This window comes from Dryobates pubescens, chromosome 2 (genome assembly GCF_014839835.1).
Source record: "Dryobates pubescens isolate bDryPub1 chromosome 2, bDryPub1.pri, whole genome shotgun sequence".
Lineage (NCBI taxonomy): Eukaryota > Metazoa > Chordata > Aves > Piciformes > Picidae > Dryobates > Dryobates pubescens.
In genome coordinates, this window is record NC_071613.1 from 27219759 (window position 1) to 27247296 (window position 27538).

The following is a 27538-nucleotide window of genomic DNA, read 5'->3' on the forward strand; positions in this document are numbered from 1 at the left end:
CATCTAATCTGCATAGATTCCAGGGATCCATTGCTTGGACAGAGTGACTCTCTTGCAGCTTTGCCCACTGCAGGACACCTCTCAGGCAGTTCTCCATCAGCAGCAGCACCCACCCAGCTGCCCCAGCCGCATCCTCAGTCTGCAGAGGAGTTCCACTTGGTAGACCAGACTGGGTGGCCTCTCTATGAGCTGCAGCCTGTAGGAGGGCCCAGTGCACCAGTGGTGAGTGTGTCTGAAACAGGGCCGGTTGGATACCTACAGATGTTGGAAGGAACTCTGTGAAAGAGCTCTATTACATGGGACTTGTTTCTTGTAACAACAGCTGATCCAGACTTTATCTCTAGCAACAAGGTGGAACTTTTCAGTGATTCAGTTAATACTTCTGTTGCCCTTCCTCAGGTAGGTAAATCCTGTCTTCAGCCATTACTAATTTTATTAAACAACAACTTATATCTTTTGTCATTGTCAAGTGTGGATGGATATCATTGTGTGATGATATCTCATACTTCTACCACCACTACTTTCTCTGTATTCTCTAGAGAAGTATCTCTGTGGCTTTTTTTCAGGGATTGGAACATTTGCAATAAGCTAATCCATTACAGCACTCCTCCTCCCCAATTAATTTACTTAAAACATTGCTTTTTAAGTCTTAACACTTATTTTATAAAAAAGTAACTCTCTCATCTAGAGGATTTAGTTGGCATGTGTTGCACTGGCACTGAAAATATTTCACCCATTTGAAGTGTAATAAATCATAAACAAGATAATATTTTATATTGTTCTGTAGGTTTTATAACGTTATTTGGTACAAGTCTGTAGTAATTGTGGAGAAAATTATAAGGAGTTAAGTTGTCAGAATTTCAGGTTTTTTTGGTTTTGTATTTTTTTTCTTCTCTGTTTTTGCATAAAACGCTGCCCACGGAGGTCAGTTTCTTGGGAGCAAAAGTCAAATTTTTTCTGTGCTCTGATTAATTCTATTAGTCACAGTGAATTCAACTGTGAATGGCTTCCAGGTTTTTGATAGCTGTGATAATAGTCTTGTAAATTTCAAATTAATGTGTAATTTATTGTAGACTCCTGTAGGGTTTTCTCTCCTTTTATCAGTTAAGGGACTGTTTTAAAAGAAAAGAAGTAATTTTAAGAAATTGATAGTAAATAGGCAATCTCCTTATTTCCAACCAAAATATTTGCCATTCTGGTAATAAGGAAACCTAGTTGTGCTGCATGATGCTCACCACACAAACTAGTGCCATTTGTGCTTCTGTGTGATTCCCTTACAGATGATTGTTGCCAGCCAGTCAGAAAATGGGCAGGTGCTGCATGTCATTCCTTCTGCCCAGCCAGGAGTGGCCCAAATGATTATTCCTCAAGGTCAGCTTCTGGATGTGACCAGCTCACAGGGTGAGTTTAACCTGTGGGACTTGAGGATGTGTGTTCCTGTGACTGGGCAAATCCTGCATGATCTCTCTTTAAGCACCTTGTTCATACATACTGCTTATCCTTTGTCAGTTGTAAGACAAAAATACATACTGAATCTGCTTCCTGATTATGAATCTGGCACTCCACATGCCACATTTTCCGTTTGACAAAAGCCTCATGAAATAAGAAATATTATGGTCAGTTTAGGTATGTGACAGGTAGATTAAGATATCAAGCACAAAGCTTCTGCTTGCCTTACCATTAATAGGGGTATTTGTGCAGAGTCAGACAGCTGTACTATCAGCTTCAAATTTTCAGTGTTTCCTTCATTTTCAGTCAAGTTGTTAATTCATGTAATGCAGAGAGAAAAGTTAATGTTCATGTGGTCTGTTCCAGAGATTGTGGTGACAATGCATCTTCTGTGAAGCCAGGAGTGAAGTACCTAGGTAGAAATTAATTTCCTAGTGAAGTAAATGAGATGCAACTCACCCTCAGTGTCTTAATTTGTGACATTCTAAGTGTGTGGTGAAATGTACAAATAGAAGTGGAAATTTTAATCTTTTCTCTAGAAAAGGGACAGGTGGAAATCTGAAAGCATTGATAATTTATCTTCAAGTCTTGATGGGTGGCAAAATGCTGTGTGTTAGTTTGCATTCACAGAATAAATCTGGGAACTGGGTTGTCACATTTTGTTAAACTCTACAAGGTTTTTAAACTCTTTTAGCATTTTCTGTTGAAAATTACCAAAATCTAAGTGCTAGTTAAATATGAAAGCTCAAAGGTAAGATGAATCCTGATAATATGCAGATAGAAAAAAGAGCTGGGTGTCAAGTCATGATCCATCCCTTTTTGCTGATAGTTGGAATGTGGTTTCATTATCTTGTATTGAGAAACTTGCTCCTACCCTAATGCTGCTCTTTCTCTCTCTCTCTCCAGCTGCACTTGAGGGGTAAACCCACTCTGGTTACAGTGTGGTCTTACCTGATGCTAGGTTGGTCTTTAGTTACAAAAGAATTGCTGCTACTTTTTTTAAGCAGTAAATGTTTCAATACCAAGTAGTCTTTTTGTATTCTCCTTTTTCATCCCACATGGGGCTCCCATTTTGCAAATAGCTGAGTTTCACAGTATTTGAATGCACGTAGCACAACAGAGCTACAGGGGTTTTGTGTTTTGTTTTGTTCTTTTGACTTTTTTTCCTAGGTATTTACTGTATGAAAGGCTTTGTAGCTAATTAAAAGATAGGAAAACTTGTCATTGGGTTACTATGAAGATTAAAGGAGAAGAATGGATTGCCAGCCCTTGAGTTTCACTTACTTGTACATGATGGCAATGCATGAAATTGCACAGGCTTCAGAGTAGACTCTAGTGTCTTAAGGATATGTCTGTGTACAAGGTACCAGTGCTCCAAGCTTTGAGCAAGAGTGGTGTTACTCTAAGGTGCACACTTAAAAATACTCTGTTACAAGCTTTCTGATGGAGTGATTTATGTACTGAGTCAATAGCTTATTGCTTTCTCAGGATGGGGAAAAGAAGCTTTCATAATGGAAGGGCAAAAATCTCACATCTAAAGGGAGCTCCCTGGTTATTTTTATTTTGAGACCCAAGAATGAAATGCCTGCTTTCAGATTTCCATTACATTTTTGTTTAAGTATCCACACACAGGCTTCAATAAACAGTATTTTTTGACTTGTGGTTTTCTCTCTGTTACAAAGAAAGGCCAAGATATTTTTCTAACAGAGTCAAGTGCAAGGTTTAGATGTTCTTTTCTGAATTCCAAAGCAATATTGTAATCTCTTTTTTTTTCTTATTTTAAAAGCAACAACTAGTGTGTTTGTTCAGTTGAAATAAATAGTTGTGCAGTCCTGTAAGGATCTGTGGAAATGTAAAGCAGAGTAATTTGTTGTGGAAGGACTCATTAGCAGTAGTACGATTACCAAAGTCCTTGAGTACAAACAATCTTAGCCAAGTGTATCTTCATGTGGGTGCCTAGAGTTTGAGTCTTAATTCACAACTATTAAATTACTTTATGGTCTAGCAATCTTATTTCATATGTCAAAATACTTGCTTTTCCAACACAGAGAGCTTATTCATAGCTTGTCATTTCCCCATTCTGAGTTCAATTATTAACCAGGAGGATGTTTTATTTTTGCAAAGATGTTTCGGAAGAGAAGTGTGTTGATGGGAACTTGCAGACTGTGGCAGTGGCTGCTATAGCAGACAGTGCAAGCAGTTACATTCTGCATCCACAGGCATCTCTCACCATATCGAAAAAAACAACCACCAGGTAGGTCAGGAGTTAAAAGGATGAACAATCACTTTGATCCACTGCTAATATTGCCTTTTTTCTTGCACTTTGCTTTGCAGTGTTTATCACAAAATTACCATAGAATGGAGTTATGAACCTTTAGTGTTAGTGAATTACGTGCTTGCAGGCAACCCTTGTATGTGTCAGAGCAGTGGAAAAAGCAATTAAGGTACTTGTATTACAAAGATAGTTTGATCTATTCTGACCAGAAATATAGGTGAGTATTTAAAGTAGCACAGTGCAAATTACTGAAATTACTCCAAAGGGAAACTCATGCTGCCAACCAAGAGTTGAAAGTGAGCCAGCAAAGGAACTGCAGGGAAAGCTGAAGGTTGAGGGGGAGAATTTCTTGTATGAATTTATTAAAACCTATATAAACCATCCTTCTACAAGAAGAGTTGTTTATAGAGATTAATTTTTTAGACAAAGATTTCAATAGGTTGCAGTAACAGGGAGAACCTAATCTTTGTTCTCTGTCTTCAACTTCCTTTGATAAAATATGAGAAAGTAGCTGCTAGTGGTGTGTTTCAGTGGAACATGTAGACAAGCAGATTGGTTAGCAAAGTTCCTAAAGTTAAGATAGTTAGGTTTCTTCTCATTATACCCACATGATTCTGTCTCCACATTAAGTGACTATTTTAATTATTGAATACTCTGGGATTCTCTTTTGCTTAAAAACAATGTTATAGTTTTAGGCTGTGCCTTCAAAAATTTTCAGTTCTTGAAGAGAAAGTAGTAAAATGTAAATAAATCACTATTGGGTGTAAAAAGGAAAATAATGATAGTTCTAAACAATCCCTTTGGAAAGATAATGGACTTAGGCTAGTAATGTAAACAATTTCTTCTCTTCTCGTTTCTTCGCTCTGGGAGAGATGCTAACTCGCTCCTGCTTGACCTTGGCTGACTTGTTTTGGCTAAGTCTAACATCTCTTTTCTCCTTTCTCTTGTCCTTTTTATGTACAGGAGGGTAAGGGGGGGCAGGGAGGGAGAAGCTATTCTATTCCCCTGGTCTTTGACCAGGGTGGTCTTTGTTCTGTTTATTAATAGTAAATATCGTAGATACTGTATATTTCGTACATATTCGTTGCATTCCATTGTAGATTCTAGTTTTGCTTGTAAATCCAGCTTTCATTTGCTTCCAACTGAGCTGGTCTGGCAAATGTTGGGGGGCAATTTTCAACCCACCATAAAACCAAACCAACAAACCAAAACAGCAGCAGAAAAAACAAAGAAACAAAACAGTAACAAAAGAAAACCACCAAAGGTAGCATTAGTTCTGTTCATTGCAGGACTAGCTTTGCGTTGGTTTATGCTCCTTTGAAATTGAGATGTAAGAGATTAGTCTACAGCACAAATTACATATATTCAAGAAACATTTAAAATAAAGAAAAACTTTGTGAATTGATTTTGTGAACACACTTTTCACATATTAGAAAAATAGTCCTGTAAAGGAGATGTATTTGCATGGCTAGGAGGTGATGCACTTGAGTTCTGGAATAACAAACATTGACTAATCATTTTTTCTTCTGCAGGATTTAGGGAATGGAGAAACTAGATATTTAAGAGTTACTGGTGCTTGTTCTCAGTAATTTAAAATAAACTGTGCAGCATTTTAAAAGTGTTTGATTTTGGTTGTAGTCTTTATCATTCCACCATCTGGCTGTGTAAGAAAATTATCAAGACGATCAGTTGGTCTATGTTTTGTCTGTTGCAATGATGAGAATATTTGAATGTTCAGAGGTCTTCTTAGATGTAGAAAGTAGTGGGATTTTTAAAATAAGTTTTATGTGAATTATTTTATCAATGAAATAGAATATGGAGGAAACAAGCCCTTTTTTTCAGGGGAAGTTGATTCAATATCTGTTGTACTACCATTTACTCTAGGGTTGTGCATAATGCACTCATTCCATGTATTTGGACTAAATTATTGCTTTCCTGGCTGTCTGTGTGGATTTTTACTTTTTTTAATTTAAAAAACCTTTTTTCTTTCTTCTTCCAGGGTAACAGAAGATCACTTTCCCATCCCTCCATTGCCACCAAATACACCTGCTTGGGCACGCTGTCTCAGGAACTGTGAGGTGGGCTGCAAAGAATTCTGATTTAATGTTTTATCAGCTGGATCCAAAATATTGATTCTATTCCGTGAAAGGAATAACATTTGTAGTTGTAGAAGGTGTGTTCAAACTTCCTGGTATTAATTAATTAAAAAATAAAGTTGCTTTTATATGGCCGAAGTCTGCAACTGTTCATACTAGTTTCTGTTGTCACTTAGAAATCAAAATCCATGTGGCTCATCAGGGTCAAGCGTGGCACTTACCGGAGCACCTTAACGTCAGTGCTGTACTAGGGATTTCTGTTTTAGGTACTCTCTTAGAATATTTTTTTGTTTTGTTTGGTATTATTACCAGTACTGCCTTCTCTTTTGTTGAAAAGTGCTCTTCTCTGTGATGGCTTTTGACCTAAACAGAATGCTCTCTTTGTCTGCGTGTCATTGGATGACTGCAGAACTCTCCTGATGACTGACATGATATCAACAGCTAGAATGCATCATAAATCACTTAAAAGGAAGGGGAGATGGGAGGATTCTTGAGAGTTCATCTACCCCTTCCTCCTGCTACCACACTCTTCCTAATAGATATTTATTTTATCTTAATACTTTTATAAAGGAGAACTTGCAGTCCCTAACATGTTCACCTCTTCAGATATCCCTGCTATTTGAGTTTTTTTTCCTACTGGTCTTGTCGCTGCTAATTGGAGATTCCAGTTGCAGGGACTTAGAGATTTAATTTCTTTCTATATCCACTTAGACACACTTTTAAAATTACTAAATATATTAACCTACTCCTCATTGTCATGTGCCTTCCATTTTACACAAGAGGCCCTGTACACTACTATAACCACTTAAACATTAAGAAAATTATTTAATTAAATGGTCAGTTAGTTCTTAAAGTTCAGTATAATATAACCTGTATTTCTGTGATTTTTGGCATAATGTGGCACATACATTCCTGTCTTCACATCAGTGTACCTTATATAAGTAAGTTTGTACTGGTTTCATTTTTATAGGAGGACTTGTAGTATGGTCTACTTGCACTATCTGAGTCTGTTACAAGAAAGTTTACCTGCTGTGTTAAAAATTCACAGCAGCAGCATTTATAAAAGAGTATTTATTTTTTAAGAGAAGGAAACTAAAAATACTGTCTGAATGTGTTCTGAAGATATAAATGTCTGTTTCTAGTGTTCAGCAGAACTATTGCCTGCATGCAGTAATCTAACCTGTTCTTTAAAAAAAAAGAAATATCTTATTGCTATTCTTCCTGCAGAATCAGCCCACTCAAGGAGGAGTAGTACAAATAAATTCTCTTCCTCCTTTTGTGCTATCAGCAGAGTTGCTTTGCTGTGTTTGTCAATTACATGGCATAGATCCATTGGAGGCTGTAGGACGCATGTGCTGTTTCCTGGGCACAGACTACAGACAATGGGATTTTAAGGTGTCATCTTTCTGGCGTAACTGTCTTGCAGAATGTTTTGTCACTAGTAACAATATTGAAGGGTCCAACTGGAATTTGGAGATCCTGTAGAGGTACAGATAAATATGGCCACTCACAATTCCACTCTTTCAGTCCTTCCTAGAACAGGAACAGTCTTTAAGCAGTGTGTGTGAATTTCACAGAAGGTGCCAGCAGATGAAGCTGTGGCATAGCCTGGGTACATGATGCCAGCCATATGTCCCAGGGGGCTGACCAAGACCGAACTCTAAATGGCAATGACTCCTTTAGCAGTTAGTACTGTGGGCAAACACAGAGCAGAATAGGAGACAGTGTGTTAACTTTTATCGCTACTTTTCTGCCACAACAGTTGTCTTATATCCCTGGAAATGAGGTCAGTGACCTATTTGTAGTGATAAGGTATGTAAAGAAAAATGTTGGTCATGCCATGTTCTCCGTGTGGAGTGGTATTGTAATCCCTCTTGTGAAAGGACGCATCCCATGTTTCTGTAAAAAAGTTACCTCTGGCATTTCTTGGGCTGCTTTTCTTCTCATGGATGTTTCAGATCAAGTTTTGGACAAAAATGTTACTTACAGTCTCTGGCTAAACAATTGCCAACTTCTATTCCTCAGCACTGCTGTATGAGTGCAGCCTGTGTAGACTTCCTTAACTGCAGGAACAGTGTGCTTGCAGCTGCTGAAGTGTAAGCAGCTGGTATCTCAGAAGGACATATTGGGCTGGTATATGCATAACCCTCTGCTTTTGGGCTTGTGCTAGCAGTAACACTGTGCTGGCCCAGTCCATTCACAAGGTGTTCATTTATTCTTTGTGACTTTAGGTCATGCTGACCACAGACATTTTGTTTTTCTTTGGTGACTATGATGCAGGTTTTCTGCAGGTGTCACTAAAGCATTTGTGTGATAAGAATGTTGGAGAGACACTGTTGCTGCTTTTGGTATCAGTAGTATTTAAACATTTGGCTGCTCTGTCATTAAGGTGGCAAAACAGATTCATCAGATTGTAGTACTGGTTCACCACGCATTTCCCTCTCAGATGTGGTGTAAAACTGAGCTGGCAAACTACTCTGGGTGTTACTTCCAGCTGCTTGCTCAACCTAATCCTTGGCTGCCTATGAGGAGAAGCAAAAATGGTATCCAAATTAGGATAGAAAGCTCTTCTTTGTCCTAGTGCTTTCACTGCTTGCTGCCTGACCCTGGTAAACCATCACTGAATCAGCTGTGATGACTGAGCAGCTGAAGAGCTGTCACAGAGGATGTTGCAAAGCCAGCCAGTTGTTTATGGTTTGGTTTTGGCAGAGGTTTTGTTGGATTTGGGGGGGCCTTTTTTTGTTGTTGCTTTGCTTTGGTGTTTTTTTGTTGTTGTTTGGGTGTTTTGGGGGTGTGTGGATTTTTTGTTGTTTGGGTGTTGTTATTTTGGGTTTGTTGGCAGCCTTTTGTTGGGGTTTGTGTTTCTCTCCCCCCGCCGCCCCCCCTTTTAAGTCAGATTAGATGCAGTTTTTCTGGAGTTGCCCAGAGGTTAGCAGAGTTCATCGAAGCCAATCACCAGTTTGCACATGGCAAATCTGTTATTTTATGTATCTGTGTAATGTTGAGTATCAAGAGTGCCCTGAAGATTGGGAGGAAGATTACATGAGACATTGAATTCAATGTTAGTGTGACAGTTTTGAGATGGTAGAAACAGGTGTATTCTGCTCCAGCTGAGTGCAGCATGAGTGTGTTGAAGTAGATGCACAGGCAACTTTTCATGCTTCAGAGATACTCTGTGGGAGTTAAGTGAATGAGTTTGCTGAGATGTAGGACCTGACTGCAACTGAAGTGTGTGTTGGGGGAAACAACAGGGAGTAAAATTGTCCTGTGGAAATCAAAGTTGGCAGTAACTGTAATCTTTTCAGAGCTTCTTGGTGCACTTAGGATCTTCGAGTGCAGGCAAACTCCTGACCTCAGTGGGGACTACTCTAGTGTTAGATCTGATGGTAAATCTATTTGTGAGGATACTAACGGAGGGCGGGGGGAAACAACCACAAAATACCAAGAATCTGGGCCTGTGTCCTTGCATGCAGAGTCCCTGACTACTTCTGTTTTTTTTGGGTAATGTTCAGCAGACAGATGGGTGAATAATCCTATTATTTCACCTCCTTTCCATGCAGAAAATTGGGGACTCGTACCGTGGCTATTGTGTGAGCGAGACAGAATTAGAGAGCGTTCTAACCCTGCACAAGCAGCAAACACAAAGTGTGTGGGGGACACGGCAGTCTCCAAGCCTAGCCAAACCTGCCACACGGTTGATGTGGAAGTCTCAGTATGTCCCATATGATGGTATCCCCTTTGTCAATGCAGGTAACTAACTTTTGTTTTAATAACCACTTTCAAAATTTCAAATTGGTTATCAGCTGGTCATAAAGAAGAATCTTTAAGGTGTTCTTTAGTGTTGATAAAGTCAAGGCACAAACATAAAAAGAAAGCAGCTTGGGCCACCTTTCTGACACAGGCTAAAGGAGCTTGTTTCCCTGAAACCACAGACTTATGTGTCATTGTGATAATTTCCTTTTGTTCTTTAGAAATAAGTTAGTTAAGTACCATTTGATGGAGATGCTTGTGATGAGATCTTTAAGTGGAGGTCTGATCTGTGCTGTTAGGACATGAAAGCTCTCAAAGGGTAGGAACTTGTTCCAGTATTCTTGACTAACTTGGTGATCTTTGGAAGAGTTTGTTCTAAGTCAATGAATTATTTACATGGCAGCCTTTAAAGAAACTAAATATGAAAAGAAGAAAAAAAAGCCTCAGCAGAAAGATTTTTTTTTTTAAATTAATGTGCAGACTTGGGATGTTGGTAATTATGTATTTAGCTCATGATGCATGAAATACTGAGTTCATTTGGATATATAATGAACAGATTTTATTTGTTACATAGAGATCATGAATGAGAAGTAGGTCGTGTGCTTGGGTAATTTTTAAATATTTTAATTTTTTTTGTATTCCGAAGGTAACTGAAAAAGTGAAACATTAGCATCAGTTTCAAAGCTTCAGCTGTAAATTGTGAAGTATAAGAAAGCTAAGAATAAAGCCAAAAATACTTATGCTTCTATTTTTTTCCCCAAAATGTCTGAGATGTCTTTTAGCTTCCTATAAGGTCTGCCTGGTAAATGAGTTGTCTCATGGAAAGATGTTTGGAACAAAAACATGCATAGATTTTCTTTAAAGTGTTGCAGACTAATAGAGACTCAAGTTAAGCTGTAATACTTTTTGCTTTGCTCAGACCTCCAAACAGGCATTATGTATATTTAGAATGTCTTGCCTTTCCAATACTTTTTTATTTAGCTTATAACTCCTCTATGAAAAGCATTGTTAAAAGTCCTTTACACCTGTAGAGCAGAATCTGTAAATGTGATTTACTAAACTACAGTTTAAATCCCAGGTAACTGAATTCTAGACTGTGCAGGACAAAAGTGTTCTCTAGGGGTATATCCGTTTGGCCTAAGTGGAATCACTCCGTAACAGCTTCCCTGCTGTGCTTCAGCTGTGGAGAAATGCAGAGAAACTGGGTAGCTCCCTATAGCATAAAACATGCAGGAATCATCCAAATCTTGATTGTAAGAATTATGGATAGTTCGTACTTTTGTAAAACGAGGGCCTCATAAAACCTCTTTTGAGATTCATGTTAGCGAGGACTAGTTTAAATCTCTTGAAGTATTTTTAGTCCTAGAGCTTTGTCTTTAAATTTGTTATTTAAAAAGAGAGAAAGTACCTGTTTGTTATACATAATTCTTTTAAATGTCCTGGCTTTTTTCATTTGTGTTGCATGTTTTAAATTTCATTTTAATTCTAAAGCAGTAAATCATTTGGTATCTTATGAAATAGATTATGTTACTGCTGTGATACTTAAATGCTTTTGGTGTTCTCACTTGTGCTGTGGGCAGCTTCTTGCCTGCATACTGGAGTATATGAATTATAAATAAAAAATAACTAAACATGGACACAGAAGAAATTTGGAAGAAGCTCCTTTCTTGTCCATTTTAGTGCTACACCTGTTACCACTTGTGTTAGAGGTCTGACAGAAGACACTTGCTACAACTTTTTAGATAAGCTGAATTTATGTAAGCCTGCGGGTGTGCCACACTGAACAGGGTTAGTTAGCAGATAAGGTAGATCAGACTTGCAAGCAAGCATTTGCAGGATAATAGTCTGAAGTGTTTATTTAAGACAGGAGGCAGAATACAGTAGCAGCACAGAATACAGTATTTTGCCTTCACGTAAGTTGCAGGAGTGTTGTGAAGTGCCGTAACTGTGGAACTGCTCTGGCTTACACCCCTGTGTATTTCAGTGCTAACTACACTTAGGTGTTCTGCCTTCTGAAGAGTTACAGACAGTTTCAGGACTCTAGTCTTTTCTGTAAATACTGTTTTACATGGTTGTTTGGATAAGTAAAGTGCATTACTTTCTGTTCCCAGGAAGCAGAGCCATTGTAATGGAGTGCCAATATGGGCCAAGGAGGAAAGGGTTCCACTCCAAAAAAGCTGCTGAACAAGATAACTCCTCTGGCCGTCTCTACAAAGCCACTTGTCCAGCAAGGTAAGAATTGTCTATAAACCAGAAAGAGCTACTCAGAGTCCTGGTCTGTGACTAGGTTAGTAGAGCACTGTTTGAGGCTGGTAGCTGATAGGCATCATAGCTCATAGCTTTGTATTCTTTGTAACTTGAGGTTGATAATCATTTAGAGGGAAGGAGGAAATGCTGTCTTGTTAAACTGAATGAGGCTGAGATTTGATAGGTTGCAAAGCAGCAGTGCATCACGATGTGAAATACAAGTGGGAATCATTCTCTGCCTGGGCATTAGTTAGTTATTGTGGTATCCTTTAGTGACCACTTTTGGTCCTGAAACTTTGCCATCTTGTTTTTTGGTTTTTTTTCTCCCTTCAGGCTTTTCATTGCACTCACATCAATCAGACATCCTAATGTAGCAGATGTCCTATTTGCTGAAGGAGTTAAAGTTCTTCCTTTTCACTGGGGACTTTCTTATTATCTAACAATAATGTTGAGTGTTTTTCCTTGTCCTTGATCATTCTTTGGATGCCTGTCCAGTTTTTATTGGTCTAAGAGTGTGTTCACCTGGATAGTTGCAGCTAGGTATACTAAGTTCTGGCTTCAAGCCTGTTCAGAAATGAAGTTGTGCTTTCACTGTACTGAGGGGTTTGTTGAGGTGCAAAATGACTCTGGCCGAGTGGCTTCAAGACTAGCAGAAGTGCATCCATCTCTGTTGATGTGTCCTTGTCAGTTCTGCTGTTCTCTTGGAGGCTCCTCGCCCCCCTGCAACATGCTGCTTGAACTTTTTCTATAATTATATCTGATGAAGTAGGTGGGGGATTTGCCTTCCCCCTCCAGAGGGCAAAGTGTACTGAAGGAGATTGTTTGTTTTGTTTGTTTGTTTTGTTTTTTTATTTTTCATCCCCATCCTTGGAAGGATTTATATTAAAAAGGTTCAAAAGTTTCTGGAATACAGGGTTCCTACTGACCCTAAAATTGACAAGAAAATCATAAGAATGGAGCAGGAGAAAGCATTCAACATGCTGAAGAAGAACTTGATAGATGCTGGAGGTGTCCTCAGGTGAAACTTCCACTTTTTTCCCCCCTTTATCTTGACAAATGAAGCAAAAAGGAGCAATAATTTCCTTGCTTTGATTTACATAGTACTTAGTCACTTCATTAAGGCTCTAGCTTAATATCAAAAGCAAAAAATCCCACCATGTTGGTTAGACTTTGATGGCTCTGGAGTGTGAATTTGGTAAATGTATTAAGTACCAAGTTGTGGAATTTAAGCAGATATTTTTGTGCAGGTAATAGAAATAGTTGTGTTATTTGGGGCTTTGATCTGGTTTACACTGAAAAGCATGAGAGGATCATGAGCTCTGAAAGGCAGTGTCTTCTAGCTCAGAGTCTGTAAAAATTCAAGTGTCTCTGACTAGGTTTTTTGTGATTGTCAGAATGTTCCCCAAGAGACTAATTTTTTTAACTCTGCTTGAGAATTGTGTGTAGAAACTCTTTCCTTCTCTCCAGGTGGTATGTACAGTTACCCACTCAGAAAGCCCACCAATATCATGAAATGAAAACTTCCTGCCTCCCTTCTTCACCCTCCCATTTTTCTGTGTCTCCTCCTGAGGAGGAGGAAGTTGTTAGAGGTGAGAACTGTGCTCTGCCTTCCCGACTCCATCCTCAAGTGGCAGAAAAGATCCGGGAATTGGTGTCTCAAGGAATAGAGCAGGTCTATGCAGTAAGGAAGCAACTAAGGTACAGAACTGTCTCGCATGCTCAGTCTGTGGTGCTGTATCTTCTTTTGCATTTGAATAACTGTGCTGATGCATTACTGAATATATTTCCCACATGTCATAAGAATTATTTTTCCAACTTTTGTGTTCTCTTTCCATTTCATTGTAGAAAGCCACTAAGAGCTTCTGTCCCCCTTGAAGTTAGTTGAGTAAGTGGGGATTTGTAGTTTCAAACTCTGTAGCAGATGCACAAATAACTCTAGCTTGCTCTTGTCGTTGCGACAAGGGGAGGGAGAAGGTACTGGTGTCTGTAACACAGGGAAATAGCACAATATATTTGAAATGCACATATTTTGATGTTCTTTAACATATGACAGAAAGTATGTGGAAAGAGAATTATTCAAGCCTGATGAAGTGCCAGAAAGACATAACCTGTCCTTCTTCCCCACTGTGAATGACATCAAGAACCACATTCATGAAGTACAGAAGTCCCTGAGGAATGGTGAGATGGTGTACAACTCAGAAAGTATTCCAGCAACGGTATGTTTGCCTTTATTTCTTTCTGATTTTTGGAGTGAAATATTGGAAATTTTATTTTTATTTTTTACCACAAAGCTGTATTTCACCCAAAATTTGCTATGAATTTGTATTTCCAGCAGAAATATTTTCAGGGAAATCTTTAGTTGAGAAAGATTGTATTGAACGTGAATAAAACCATCTGACCTTATTTGTATTTATCTAATCAGCTCAGATTACTATCAGTCAATTGACAATTTATACAATATCGGCACTTTGTGATGATTGCATGAACTGGAAGCCATGTGATGTAGAAAAATTCCAAAGTGTCAGACAATCTATTTTCATGGCTTTTTTATTGTTTTGAAGTTACTGCTACTTTTTCATATCTTAAAATGAGGATAACTTATGTCTCAGAGTCTAAATTAGGACTTGCATAATATTTTGAATATGTAAATATTAATACACTTCCTAGCAACTGATGTGAGCATGAAATAGATACTTCAGAATGCTCAGTAACTCTTATGTATTGTTCCTTAGTTTTCTTCCACCAATTGAGTAATAACAGTCCCTAGTCCCACAGGTCCTGATTCTCCCAGTTATGAGGCTGACTGCTAAGGAATTGCTGATTTAAAATGGGCTTTGACAAACTGTACTGTTAAGTCATACTGTGTCATCAGCCTTTTCCCTCTCCCCACACTGCTTTGAGTCCAGGTGAGTGAAAGATGCTTGTGAGATAGCCAAACAGTTTGACTGCTTTCTATTTTAAAGTCCTAGCACTGTCATGAGCAGACTTAAGTCTACCTGGTATACTGCATATTAAAAAAATCTTTTCACAGTACTTTGGTTTTTAACCCAAGAGGTCCCAAAATGCATAGTTGAAAGAGAAAAAGAAGGCATTGCTTTAGACACTGTTTTCCTACACATCTTGTATTGAGCCCATGTTCCTGTAGCAGACAAATTTGCACCCTTTCTGAGAACTGAGATCTTTTTCTTTTCAGCTGCAGTGGACCACAGACAGTGAGAATGTTCTCACAGAAACAGTGACTGTTACATTTGCCTCACCACCTTCAGATGGTAGGACTACATTGAGAACTTTGCTGTCTCCAAATGTGTTTGTTTTATTAGCTATGGCACAGAACTTCAGCTTCCTTCCTGAAAGGTTGCTGTCATGTTCTATCACTCAGCCAAACTCAAGGATTATTTTGGTGTATCTATTTGGGCATGCTACTTTTTAACTATCTGACTGCATGTGTGGAAAAATGTGTAGTCTTGATGGGGTTGGCAAAGGTATGAAAATTGTAAGTTTGGCTTTTACACAGCACCTTCAAGCAACTGAAGATTTTAACAGGATAGTTACGTGGAAAAAGCAGTTTACCTCAGATGAAGGTGGTAATAACACCTGTACAGAGAATTAAATTCCTGCTGAGCAGTTGCATCTGTCAGAACACACAGTACCCTGAAGCCAGCTGGGTACTGGAGTTCCTTGATGGTTTGTGCTTCACACACGCTTAAACATCTTGCTAAAAATTACTCAAATGTATATTGTGATTCCTTTTCTCATCAAGTCATTGGCTTGATGACTTCCACTGCAAGGATCAGGCTCTGAATAACAAACACTGTATCTTTTGTCAGAATTGGGGGCACTGTTTTCCATTTTTTCTTTATGCTTAGAATAGAAATAGAAGCACAGGTGTCATCACAGTAGCAGCAAGTCTGTGAGTTTCTTCAGTTCTTTGTGGTTTAACTTCCTCACTAATGTGTGAAGCCAAAGTAGCATCTCTTGTCAGTGATTGCTGAGCCACCTAGCAGTATTAAACTTCTATCCTCTATAGAAACTTGGGGTTTATATATTCATGGTTGAAGGTCTGTTTCTTTTGAAGATACAGCTTCCATTGTCCCAAATCTGGGTTCTTTAACCAATGTGCAAAAGTCAGTCAACACAGAGTCAAGATTTTTTTTTTATTCCAGTTGTGCACAAAAACAGTGCTAAGGGATAATTCCACACAGCTGGCACACTGGTGGATATTTCTAGAGTAAAATGTATTAGCCTACTAACTAGCCACTGTGGTCAGTTTCTTTCTTGCTTCATCTTAAAGATACAGCTACTTTTAAATGGACTGTGCATGCACAAAGCGTGAGGGGGGGGTCTACTTGGGTAGGGGGTTTCTCTAGCTAGAAGGTGTGGTTTTTCACATTATAATGATATTACAGTGAAGTAAATTCAACATCAGAACACCAATTTGGGGAACTTTGCTAACTTTACCAACGTTAATTCTCAAGGATGCAAGTCTGGTGTTTTGGGAATCTCCAACCTCTCATCACTGATAAAGTTCCTCTGGAAGTAGTTATTTTAGTACACTTCTTCCTATCTTAAGGTAAACAGCATTAGTGTAACTTTGTCCATTCCTCTTTCTGAGACCACCTTAGGTAAGCAATATCAGCCTCACTTTTAAACAGTCAGTCATCACACTGTTTTTCCTTTGTTGAAAATTAGTTCCTGTTACAACTTCAAACTGTATACTAAAATAAAAGTGTTTGTAACTAGATCTATGTGAAAGCCACAGAGTTACGCATAGGGTGAGATGCCCTGCTGGATCATGCTGGCTGATGATAAATTTAAAATTAAATTACTCTGTCCTTTGAAGATAATTGTGCCTTCAACGTCTGTGACAGAGCTCAGCAGAGATGACTTTTGGTGTGAGCTGTCTGAATGCTCTCTTTGCCTTTCACAGATAATTTTCTAAGGCAGAGTAGCCTATCAAATGTAATGTGTAAGCATTCATCCAGTGACATACTGATTTTTAAAGGAAGCTAAAGAATTGGATTTGTTTAGTTTTCTCCACATGTGCACCAATTTGGGGTGAATACAAGCAGCTTTTTTTATTCTAGCATAACTTGTCTTCACTTAAATATAGGGATATGTGTTTCTACACATGGCACACGCATTTATGATTGTGTTACAAGTCCAAGGAAAAAAAATGAGGGTGACTTTGAGAAAATCCATTCTCATTAGTGTATGTGGAGTAGTAGCAGCAGGGGAAGGCAACACTGACTTTTCAAACTACTGTTTGTATTTTATTGTTTTGGTTTTCCATTTCAAATTGTGCTGAATGGGGACAAGTTTACATTTAATAAATCAAAAAATAACAGAGCTAAAGCCAGCTGTTTGTTTTGCAGAATTCCATATCTCCATGTGATAGCTTTCTGTCTTTGCTAGCTGTAACAATCACTGTAGCTATCCAACTGAAGTGTGCTCTATTTTATGTCTTAATGAAGTATAATGACAAGTGAGATGAACACCTGGGGATGGCTGGTTGGTTTATTTTTCTTTTAATTTCTGCTGTTCATACTGAATGAATGCCCATGCATGGTTATACTGTGATAAGGAGTGCATAGGTTAGGAGCTGAACCAAGGAACTTTATTCCTAAGCATGTTGATGTAGAATACACCCCAAGGAAATAACCATCTCTTCCTACATGTGAATATTCACATATGCTTACAGGATCTCTATATAGCATTAAAAAGAGCCTAAATATTTGTAGTTGAATTCAAGGAGGTTTATAGATTGTATGCGATGGTCAGTTATGATAAAGAGTTGCACTTGGCAAATTAGTATAGATGTTGAAAGATTTATCTCCACTCACTTAGGCTGCTGAAAACTTTTGTATGGTTTCCTGCTAGAAAGCTTTTTGCCATTGAGTGTTCTTAATTTTTTTCCATTCAGCAGGCTAACTTCCATGCACAGGGCAGGCTCTTCTTTTGCAGTTAAAGGACTGAAACTGAAGTAAGAGGCTAAGCAATGTCTACTATTGTCTGGATAAATCTTACCCAAAATGTTCTGGGTGGCTCAAACAGGAAACAGGATGATCCCATTGGAAATTTCCTTGCAGAAATTGCTACGAGTTAACCTCAATTTTTACAGGTTTTCAGGAAATTAAGTCTGTCATTCGTGCATTTTATAAGAGTTCTGAGGATCTGATGTAACCTGTAGGCTGAAGGGCCTCCAGATTAAGTGAACTTCTAGTGTGATATTGCATAGAAGTCATCCTAATTTGCCAAAGATGTTTAGAAGGAACTGGTGTGACTTAGAAGATTTCCTGTGTAGATTTTTATTTGGGAAGATAACAGTTTCTTTTGATGCCTGTCTGTTGTTGAGTCCTTGCTGAAGTATATGTATTGTCAAATTATTTTATTCCTGCCTTTATAGAAGTGTTTCAACTTCTAAGTTATAACAAGAAATTCTAAGCACAGGATAGGTTGCAATTACTTAGCTCTCCAACATGGGCTTACTGGTGCTCCCGTTTTTTACTATGAGCAGATACACCCTTCCTATAGTATTGTCAGTTTCTCATACCCAACCTCTTTTCTTTAGCATCAAACTTCTTCTGAAGAGAGAACAACATGTATGTCTATGCTGAGATGGAAGGGGGTTGTTCAGTTTGTAGGGAAAGCTTTAAACCAGGAAGAATAAATTTGTCATAATTGCCTGCTTCCTTTCTGTGGTACTGTAGGAAGCTCAGCAGGGAGGTCAGCTATCACCAAAGCAGAATCCAGCCAGAGTGGGGAGTCCTTGCTACCAGAAACAGCTCAGCTGTTTTCTTCACTGTCTTCACTTCAGCCCAAGATATTTGCACAACTTCAGGTACAGTCAGCTTGTTTACAGAACTAATATTCTGTACTGGAAATGCTGAAGGCAAGCTGAGAACAGCAAGTTCTCTCTCAGCTAATGACCTCCCTCAATGGCTAGATAACACGGCCTTTGAAATAGCTGTCAATGTTTAGTTTGCCGTCTCGCATGTCACATTTAACATACACAGGATCCCCCTGACATCTCTTGAACCCTTGGAAGTTAGAGTCTGTTGTGAAGGCAAAACCAAAATGATGAAGGTAGCGGGCTTCTATCTCAAACCAAGCACCTATTCATTTTCCATGTGGTCCAGTCATTTTTTGATGGAAATTCTGCAGAACTGAGGGGAGATAAGTCAGTCTTAATGATTCCTTTTAAATCCTCCTTAAAACTGCTCCCAGCTCAGATCTGTAAACTCTGAGGTTGAAAGGCTGAAGAGTGGGAATAAGAACGTTGTGCTGAAAGAGCTTCTTCTAGAGTTTATCTCCAACCAAAAATGTCTCTTTTAGCCTTCTTCCCTAACTACTTCTTTGAAAAGCTATCTTCTTACTTCCTGAACCCAAATGAAATGCATGGTCTCTTCCCTAGAAGTACCATCTGCAGTAAGACACTGTTGTACTTATTCCCTTCTGTTTCTGAAGGCATCCTGGCTCCACCTCACACTCTTTTTCTCAAAGCAGTATGCTTAGCTTTTAGTGCCTACCTCTTGTGGAATGGGCAGTATTGGGGAATGGTATGAAACTGAATATTAATCCAAAATTAGAGCTTTAGGGTCATCAGTAGTCTTCTAGTTGCTGATAGATGGCATTGTGCTAATTGTTTTCTAATTGTCTGTTTGAAAGAGATGATGTATAGGAAGTCAGAAGCTATCCAGTTCCAGCATTGAAAAAAAACATACCATTAAATGCAAATTCTTCCTGCTGTAAATACTGGTATGTTAGTTCTTTTACCTTATCTTTCACAGGGATTACAGCTTCAGTCAACTTTTACCTCCACAAATGGATCAACAGCCCTTATTGTAAATAGCAGTTCCCCTCCCAGCCCTGCAAGTCTGGATTCCCTAAGGAGTGCAATAACCAACCATTCCCTAATACTTAGTCGGGGACACAGTTTACAAGCAAGTGCTGGCCTAACACAGCATAGTGCTGCTGCCTCTGCTTCTGGGACTCCACCTGGCTCTGCTCAGAGTCTGGTCACCATGGGCCAGCTGGTAACAGTTGGAGGGGTAGATGACTGCAGAAGCTTAGAAGAAGGAGTCCATCAGATTTTCTTGGGAGATGCACAGACTATTCCAGTACAGATTGTGAACAGCCATACAGAACTCAGTAAGTTGCAGTGTTCCAAATAATGTGTAAATATATAAAATAGAGTGGATTTTGTTCTGTGTCTCTTGAAGAAAGGAGAGAAATGTGTTGATAATGAGTAACTCCACATAAACTTCTGTTAGCTGATTCTAATTAGTTTTTACACCAACCCAAAAACTTACTTTTTGACATAAAAAGATAACTTCTTAAACTGCTTATCACTTCCTTTGACCTACTGCCAAGTTATCTGATGAACATGATATTTTTACCAAAAAATTCCTATTCCTTAGGTAAGATTATCACAGAATCACAGCAAGGTGGGAGTTGGAAGGGATCACTGGAGATCTAGTTCAAACTCCTTGCTTAAAGCAGGTTGGCCTAGATCAAGTTGCACAAGAGCACATCATCCGTGACTTCTAAAAAGATGACTATTAAATAGTTTTGCAGGAACATCTATGTAAAGATGTGCTAGATCATAGCCTGCACCTTTGTAATGCCATAGCAATAATTTTCTCCATATGTCCTGATGACTTTTGCAGGTCAGCCAGACTTCATTTGTACTAAATTTTGTAATATCCTGAAGATGGAAATATAAGATTACATGAAGAAATAAAAGGGCACATGAAGAAATATACTGAAATTCATCTATGTTAAAGTAATATTAGGGTATTTGGCAGTATTGTAAAAGCTTTATATTTAAGAGATTTTATGCCTGCTGTACTTAAATGTTTGTATAACTGGTTGCTTTCTTTTTTATAGCTGAATTTTACTATTCTCCTGAGAAACTGTTTTCAGAGTAAAAGAACTTCAGAGAGGTTATCAAATGCACCTCATCCATTTTGTTGTTTCATGTCTTTGTTCAATCTAGATGATGAGGCATCTCAAAAATTTTGAGTGATGGAAGTTGTAAGTGAATTTTTAAAGAAATACAATTTTACACAAAAAAATGTAAAATATAAAACTATATAATAGCAAGGACTAAACTCAATGTTCCTTTGGGATTCCCTCTTTTTTTTTCTGCTTGAGGTCTCAGTCTATCATCACCATCCTGAATTTGGAAAATTGTGAGATTATCAATATAGTAAGAATATTGATTCCATTCTGAAGTTGTATGGAGGAGTTGCCTATAAAATGAATAAATACTTTTTTTTTTTTTCCCCAGAGACAAGTTCTTTGTCTTAAGCTCTGAAACATTATTCCTTTTTACTTGAAGGAAACACCGTATACTTGAGCTTAGCAGTTCAGTCAGTGTGTACTTCAAGACTGTATTTTTTTTTCTCTCCTGTATGTGTCACATGTGTGCACTTGGTTAAAATAGTCCTGCCTGTTCTGGATTTGCCTTCATCCAAGTGCTAACTGAAGAATAAACTATTTCCTGGTGAAAATGTATGTTCAGTCTTTGAGAAGTGGCCAATCATGCTTTAAATGTGAGTCATGACGGGCTATCACACTACACAACAATTGAGTTCACAAATGCCTTGCTTTGAGTTCCTGAAATATTTTTCTTTTAAATGCATACTGTTATTGGGGCTGAAGCATTGTCAGTGGAGTTTAAACTTCAATGATTTTTGTTTTGTTTTTAAGCTGAAGAAAATACAGAGGGTGTTATCTGTGTGAGCCAAGTTAAACAAGAGCCAAGCGAAAAATCATTGTGTGCGGAGCCAGATAAAATGAGTGATTGCCATAGTTCCTCACCTGTTTAAATCTGTGAAGCCTGGAAGGATTATTTCAAAATGGAGAACTCAAAATGTCTTGGAAGGAAAGGCTGGTGCTCTCAAAGTAATGCCATTCTTTTAAAATCCTTTTGTGACATTCAGACTAGATATATTTCACACTAGTTCTGACAGACAGCTGTTTTGATTTATGACTGTTATGGCTTTTTGACAATTCATTTGCCTTGTGGAATACCACCTCTCTCTTCTAGTTCAAGTTTTGAGTAATTTGGATGCTATCCAAATGGCCTGTTTGGGTCAACATTTCTGAAGGTCTTCCACATTTTAATTCCTTAGCTTTAGAATATGGATCACAACGCTGGGTTTATTTTTTCCTTTGAGACCCTCAACTGTTCTGGCACTACAGAAACCACAGAATCTGCCATCTTCAGCACCACAGAATCCAGCAGTGAAGTGTATCAATGCAGATTTGTGACAAAATGAAGGTCCAAGATGCTAAATTTCAAAGTGAAGGACATGGATGCTTAAGAAAATGCAACTTTGACCTGATCATAATGTTAATAGTGTGAAGATCAAGGAGAGGAGAAAGGTGAGGTTGCCAGGTGAACATAAAGTTGTAGGATAATGAAAAGTATGTGAATTGTAGCAGTGGATGTTTTCAACTTTGACATCTGTCAACTTACGTTCTGGCTTTATAAGCAGGTTCATTGCTTCATGCAGCCTTTGTGGTGGTACTGTATTGGTCATAACAAGTAAGTTTAGGAGTCTTGTCTTACAGAAGATGATGGCTTCTGCCACTTCAGCTTATCTGCCTTTCACTTTATGCACTTACACTATCAGCTCAGATAAATATGATTTAATTTGCTGCTGTAGGGCTTATGAATATATTACTGGCAAAGAGAATCCCAAGAAAAAGCAAGTAATATAAACCCAAGCAACATGTGCAAGTCGTCATAACATTCAGAAAACAAAGTTATCTTTTTCAGCAGTGGCAGCTTCTAAAACTGTAATACTGTATTACTTAAAGTTAATACCTGGAATCTTAAAAAGCCTAAATATAATAAATCTATTTTAGTAATAGTTAAGCCAAAACAATAATGAATGACAAGCACTGAGTTGCATAATCTGTGACAGACATGTTTCTTTCAGAAAAAAAAAATACACCTGCAAATAACTTGGAATCCATTTAAAGTAGTAAATTAAATGAAACTGGTGCCAGCAGATATCAATTTAAATAATGACATTGCTTCAGAAGTTGAATACTCCTTCAGAATATTTTGTATGCAGCAATATCAGCAGTGCAGTTATAACTTCCTGCTAAGTCGTTGAGAACTTGATTATAAAATTGGATTTTTTTTTCTGTATGCTGAACAATGCAGTCTAAGGATTTTTCTCTTTTTCAGATTTAAAGGGGAAAAGAAAAAACCAAACCAAACAAACACTAAACAAACAAAACCACAAGAAAATATCCCCCCAAATAAGAAAAAGATTGGCTGGTTTGTGTGGAGGGGAAAGTGTTAGGAATGTTATTATAGAATCATGGAATTATTTCACTTGGAAAAGATCTCTTGAGTCCAGCCATCAAGCTAACACCAGCATGGCAATTAAACCATATCCATGTTTTTTGAACACCTTGAGGGATGGTGACTAGCACCTCCATGAGTCACCTGTTCCGATGCCTGACCACTGCTTCTGTAAAGAAATTTTTCCTGATATCTAACCTAAACCTCTCCTGGCACAACTTGAGGCCATTTTCTCTCATGGAACATAAAGAGTAACATTTTCAAGTTGTAAGGTTTTTCAAATTAACATTCAAGACATTCACAAATATCATCCAAATAGTGGCCACTTAAAAATATTTTTTTTTTCTTTTGAGTATTTAAAACTAAAATCTAAATAAGTGTCACATTGAACTTGGGTTCCTAATGCCTTTTACACAGTATGTGTTAGGTAGGTGCTATATATGTGTAAATATCTTAGTCTTATCTTAAAATAGCTTAACTTCTGTGAGATGAATGTTATTAAAGCAGTTCATATAGTACTAATCTTTATAGATTAGCTTAAATTAGAATTTCCCAACAGGATCACAGTTTTTTTATGATAAGAGTCATCTTTTTATCATGTAAGTGCATAGAGAACATCCAGTTGTAGTTGGAGTAGAAGCTTAAGGAAAGAGAAGTTACTATTCCAGCAGTTCTTCCCTTATTAATTGATCATTTTTTTTAACAGTGACAGTTCTTCCCACTATGAGCTGCAGTCTCATCCTGTCCTGAACAATATTTCTGGTGGTACTTCTATTTTTGATTCAGTGCTTACAGCTAGAGGAAATAGTTTTAGTCTATCTTGAATTTCAGGCTGTGAAATGAAGTTTGTAATCTACACCGATTATCACAGTACCCTGAAAACAATGCAAGAAAAAGTTGGGAGAAATTTAAAGAAGCAGTAAGAATTAGTTGTTTTTAAAATCCGGGGAATGAGAGTTGCAGTTCTGTCCACAGCAAAATTTTATGTGAAATGCTTTAGCCAATATGTTTTTGTTCTTAGTTGTCTTCATTTTAATAGAATTTCAGTTCTTTGCCTTCCATATACATATACCAGTTTATTGCTGTGATGTTTTTTGAGTGTAACCTTTCCTCTTTAAAGTGTGCTTAAATTTGTTTTCTGAATATTGCTAGTGGAGGAACACAAGCTCATCAGCTGTATCCATATTCAGCTTAATATCTTTGCTTGTTAGTGTTCACCTTAATTTTACTGAAAAGTCTATTTTATATCTATGAGGAAAAAAATCACAAGTAAATACCATTTTCAGTGCCATTACATTTGTTTGAATAGAATACTCAAAGCTAATTTTTCAGAGAAAGCTTCATACTTGGTGCAAAGTAACTGGCAATTGCTTTGTGTTGGAATTGTAGATATTTTCCTGATGTTTCTTGTGGCTATGTCCAAGCATTTAGTTTAGAAAAAAAATCATGGCAGGCTTCAAAGTTCAGTAAATGAACAAATTATTCTCCCAATTTATCCTCTTTGGTTACTTACAGCAGTGATTCATTGGCTTTATTCAAAGGGCTGTGCTTATGTATGTGCATGCAAAATAAGTTTTTACTAAAATATAGAGAGGACATAAAAATGCACACATCCATAACTCTCATTCGAGGCTGGCAGCGCTATAAAGATTGTTGCAGTTTGTACAAAATTTAGAGACAAATGTCTGTATATGTATGTGTAAATACGCATTTATATAGTAACTTAATGTGTAATATTCCCATTGAAATGTAAACTACTTTTAAAATAATGGCTTGTGTTGTGGTTATGTGGTCTCATGAGGAGAAATGCAAGTGTTACCTCAGGGTGGTAATTTCTGGAGGTGAAGGAGGACAAGTAGGACAGCTCCAGGGAGACCAGATGGAAGAGGGTCCTGAAGATGTGTGAAAAGCAAGGGTCCTGTGGGGTGGGATGGAGGGGTCTGAGGCTCTGGAAGGGGGTTGTGAGTTCACCCACAGATTCAGTGCAGCTCCTGAATCTCTGCCACTAGTAGATAGGGTGAGTTCATGGTAGGAATTTAAAGGTGTGGAAGAAAAGGGAAGCCTGTTCAAAACCAACAATGTTGTTTGAGTTTTGGTGAGTAACTAAGGCTTTCTGTAGTCTTGAGATGCCTGTTCTGGTCTTCTAATATAAAGAGACTTCTCTTGGAGCTTCAATACAGGAGTGTAGGCCCTTTTCCTTTACATGCTAACAAGGAAAATATACCTTTCCTGCCCAAATTAGCAGTCAGTTAACTTGCTGCTCTTCTCATCCTTCTGACTGCAGCCTTATGTATCTCAAGCATGCTTAGTATTCACCCAGCACTTAATAGAGCTTCCACCCAAGTCCCATGCCTTCAGGTCCTCTGATTCTTAATGTTTCACTGTTGTACTGTTGAAGCAGCACAAGTGAACAGTGGTGAGATTTGCTTGTGTCAGCTTTTCTTCCTGTCTCCCCAGGATCCTAAGTCTATTGCATAAGTCCTTCTAATTGCATACATTTTGTTCTTGCTTGTTTTGGGGTTTATCATCCTTACCTGGATGAGTATCAGACAGCCACATTTTATAGGACACATCTCATATTCTCAGCAACTGAAGGGGAAAAAAAAAGATAAAACAAAAAGAAAAGGATAGTTTCTGCTAGCAGTTTGGGCTTTCTTGGAGAAAGTTTCTTTGGAGAAACTGGCCTGTTTGCTCCAGTATCACTTGAATTCCTGATTCTGGCTATGGATAGTAGCTGGGTGTTGACTTGTCTGTTGGCAGACTTCAAATTTGCTCCTTTATGTCAATTCAAACAGATGTGTTCTCAGGTGGGATTAGGTGGGAAGGTTCTGTTCCATTGGGGATAGAGAGTGTGATATAGCTGAGGATGTTAACTGTGAAAAGTTGCTGTTCAGAGATTATTCTCCATCATCTGCCATTCCCTTCTGAACAAAGCTTTCATAGGAATAAACTTCAGAGCCTATTCCTTTGGTAATGATTATCGCTAGCAACAGTGTACTCATTAATGAATAAAGTAAGCATTGTGTAAAACAGGCTGTGTTGATTTTTTTAGGTCAGAAGTTACCCAGCAGGTCTACCCAACCAGCAGCAACTGAGGTATGATCTCAGGGGAGAAAGAGGAAGGCAAAAATCATGTCACATGACAGGAGTGTGTATGTGGGTGGGTTATCCAGTGTAAACTCTTACACCTTACTCTCTCATTCAATTTCTAATTCATGTGACAAATTACATGTTTATGTTTTGAAGGGATTTGGTGTGTTTTCTGGAGTCTTCAAAGGAGTGATGATAAACAGCACTACTGTATCACAGAAAGTATTAGTGGGTGTTGGTCATCTAGGACCCCATCCTGTTAGACTAGAGAAAGGGTTTTGAAAGCATGATAAACTTTACCTGGACAAATACTGAGTGTCCTTGTCCTAAGGAGTCTTCCCTGTGCAGAAAAATAGCAGCATAGGATGATTATGAGTACTTTGTTAGCCTTTGCTGAATAGAGGAATGCTTGCAAAAGGCCTAGGGAAAAACTCATTATGGAAAACATTGACTTAGTAGTTTGTAGTGACATATACACATGGGATTTTATGCAAAAAAAAAAAAAAAGAAAAAAGGGAGACATGAATATAGTTGTTTGCATGTAGTTCTTTAATACAGTTTTTATTACAATTAACTGTGTTTTTACTACAACCATTTTTCACTCTCAGCAGTGCAGCTTGGTTGTTTGGTACGTACTGGGCTTCTGTTAATGATGGTCTGCCTGTTTAAACAAGACTATGCTGTTCTAAGCAAATTAAGTTCCTTGCTTGTCCTGATCTTTTTTTCTAGTAGAAATTGGTAAGGCTTATGGGAGGCTGAAAGTCTGTAGCGTAGTGCTTTCATAAGAGTTGATAAGAGTCTTCAGTATGAAGCCACTAGGGAACAAAAACTTACATACTATTGGATCTGCCATTTGGACATTTTTCTAAGGTACTTGGATTTCTACAGCAGGACAGTGTTAATACATCATAAACTACCACTAAAATACTGTTAAAATGTAGATTGATAGTTTTGTGGCCCCAGGGAAGATCAGAGACTTGCTGCTTCTCTTTATAGAGTAGTCTTTGTCTCTAGATACTGTTTAAAATGCAATCGGATATGGCAATGAAATGGCAGTAGGAGAGCCAGAAACACAATTGTGTGTATGTGTGTGTTAGCAGGTCGGTGAGAGAGGGAGAAGTTCAGTCCTAGTGTCCTCATTCCATCCTAATATTGTGCTAGTCCTGAATGCACCCCTTGAGAAACACTGATGATTTGTCTTTGTGTTCTTGTCTATGTCAAGCTGTTCTTTCTACGTGCCCCATCAAGAAGTTGTACAAGCCTGCAAGGGACATGGAGGCCATCAAGAAGGTGTAAGATCTTATGAAG

At 38.1% G+C, this 27538-nt stretch overlaps 1 protein-coding gene across 1 annotated transcript; it reads left to right on the forward strand.

The window, feature by feature from the left end:
• On the forward strand, positions 1-27538 carry CARF (calcium responsive transcription factor). The gene is made up of 15 exons (XM_009899080.2): positions 1-222; positions 1281-1401; positions 3574-3703; positions 5724-5802; positions 9381-9570; positions 11682-11802; positions 12692-12835; positions 13285-13515; positions 13871-14033; positions 15011-15086; positions 18525-18655; positions 19605-19965; positions 21529-22206; positions 26193-26236; positions 27453-27538. Exons 2-13 carry the CDS (start codon positions 1281-1283, stop codon positions 21645-21647), a joined length of 1866 nt encoding a protein of 621 aa, XP_009897382.2. The 5' UTR covers positions 1-222; the 3' UTR covers positions 21648-22206; positions 26193-26236; positions 27453-27538.

Coding starts and splice junctions, on each gene's coding strand:
- CARF (XM_009899080.2), top strand. CDS start 1,281: ATGATTGTTGCCAGCCAGTCAGAAAATGGGCAGGTGCTGCATGTCATT. Junction 3,704..5,723: donor TCGAAAAAAACAACCACCAG/GTAGGTCAGGAG, acceptor TTCTTCTTCCAG/GGTAACAGAAGATCACTTTC. Junction 19,966..21,528: donor GAACAGCCATACAGAACTCA/GTAAGTTGCAGT, acceptor TTTGTTTTTAAG/CTGAAGAAAATACAGAGGGT.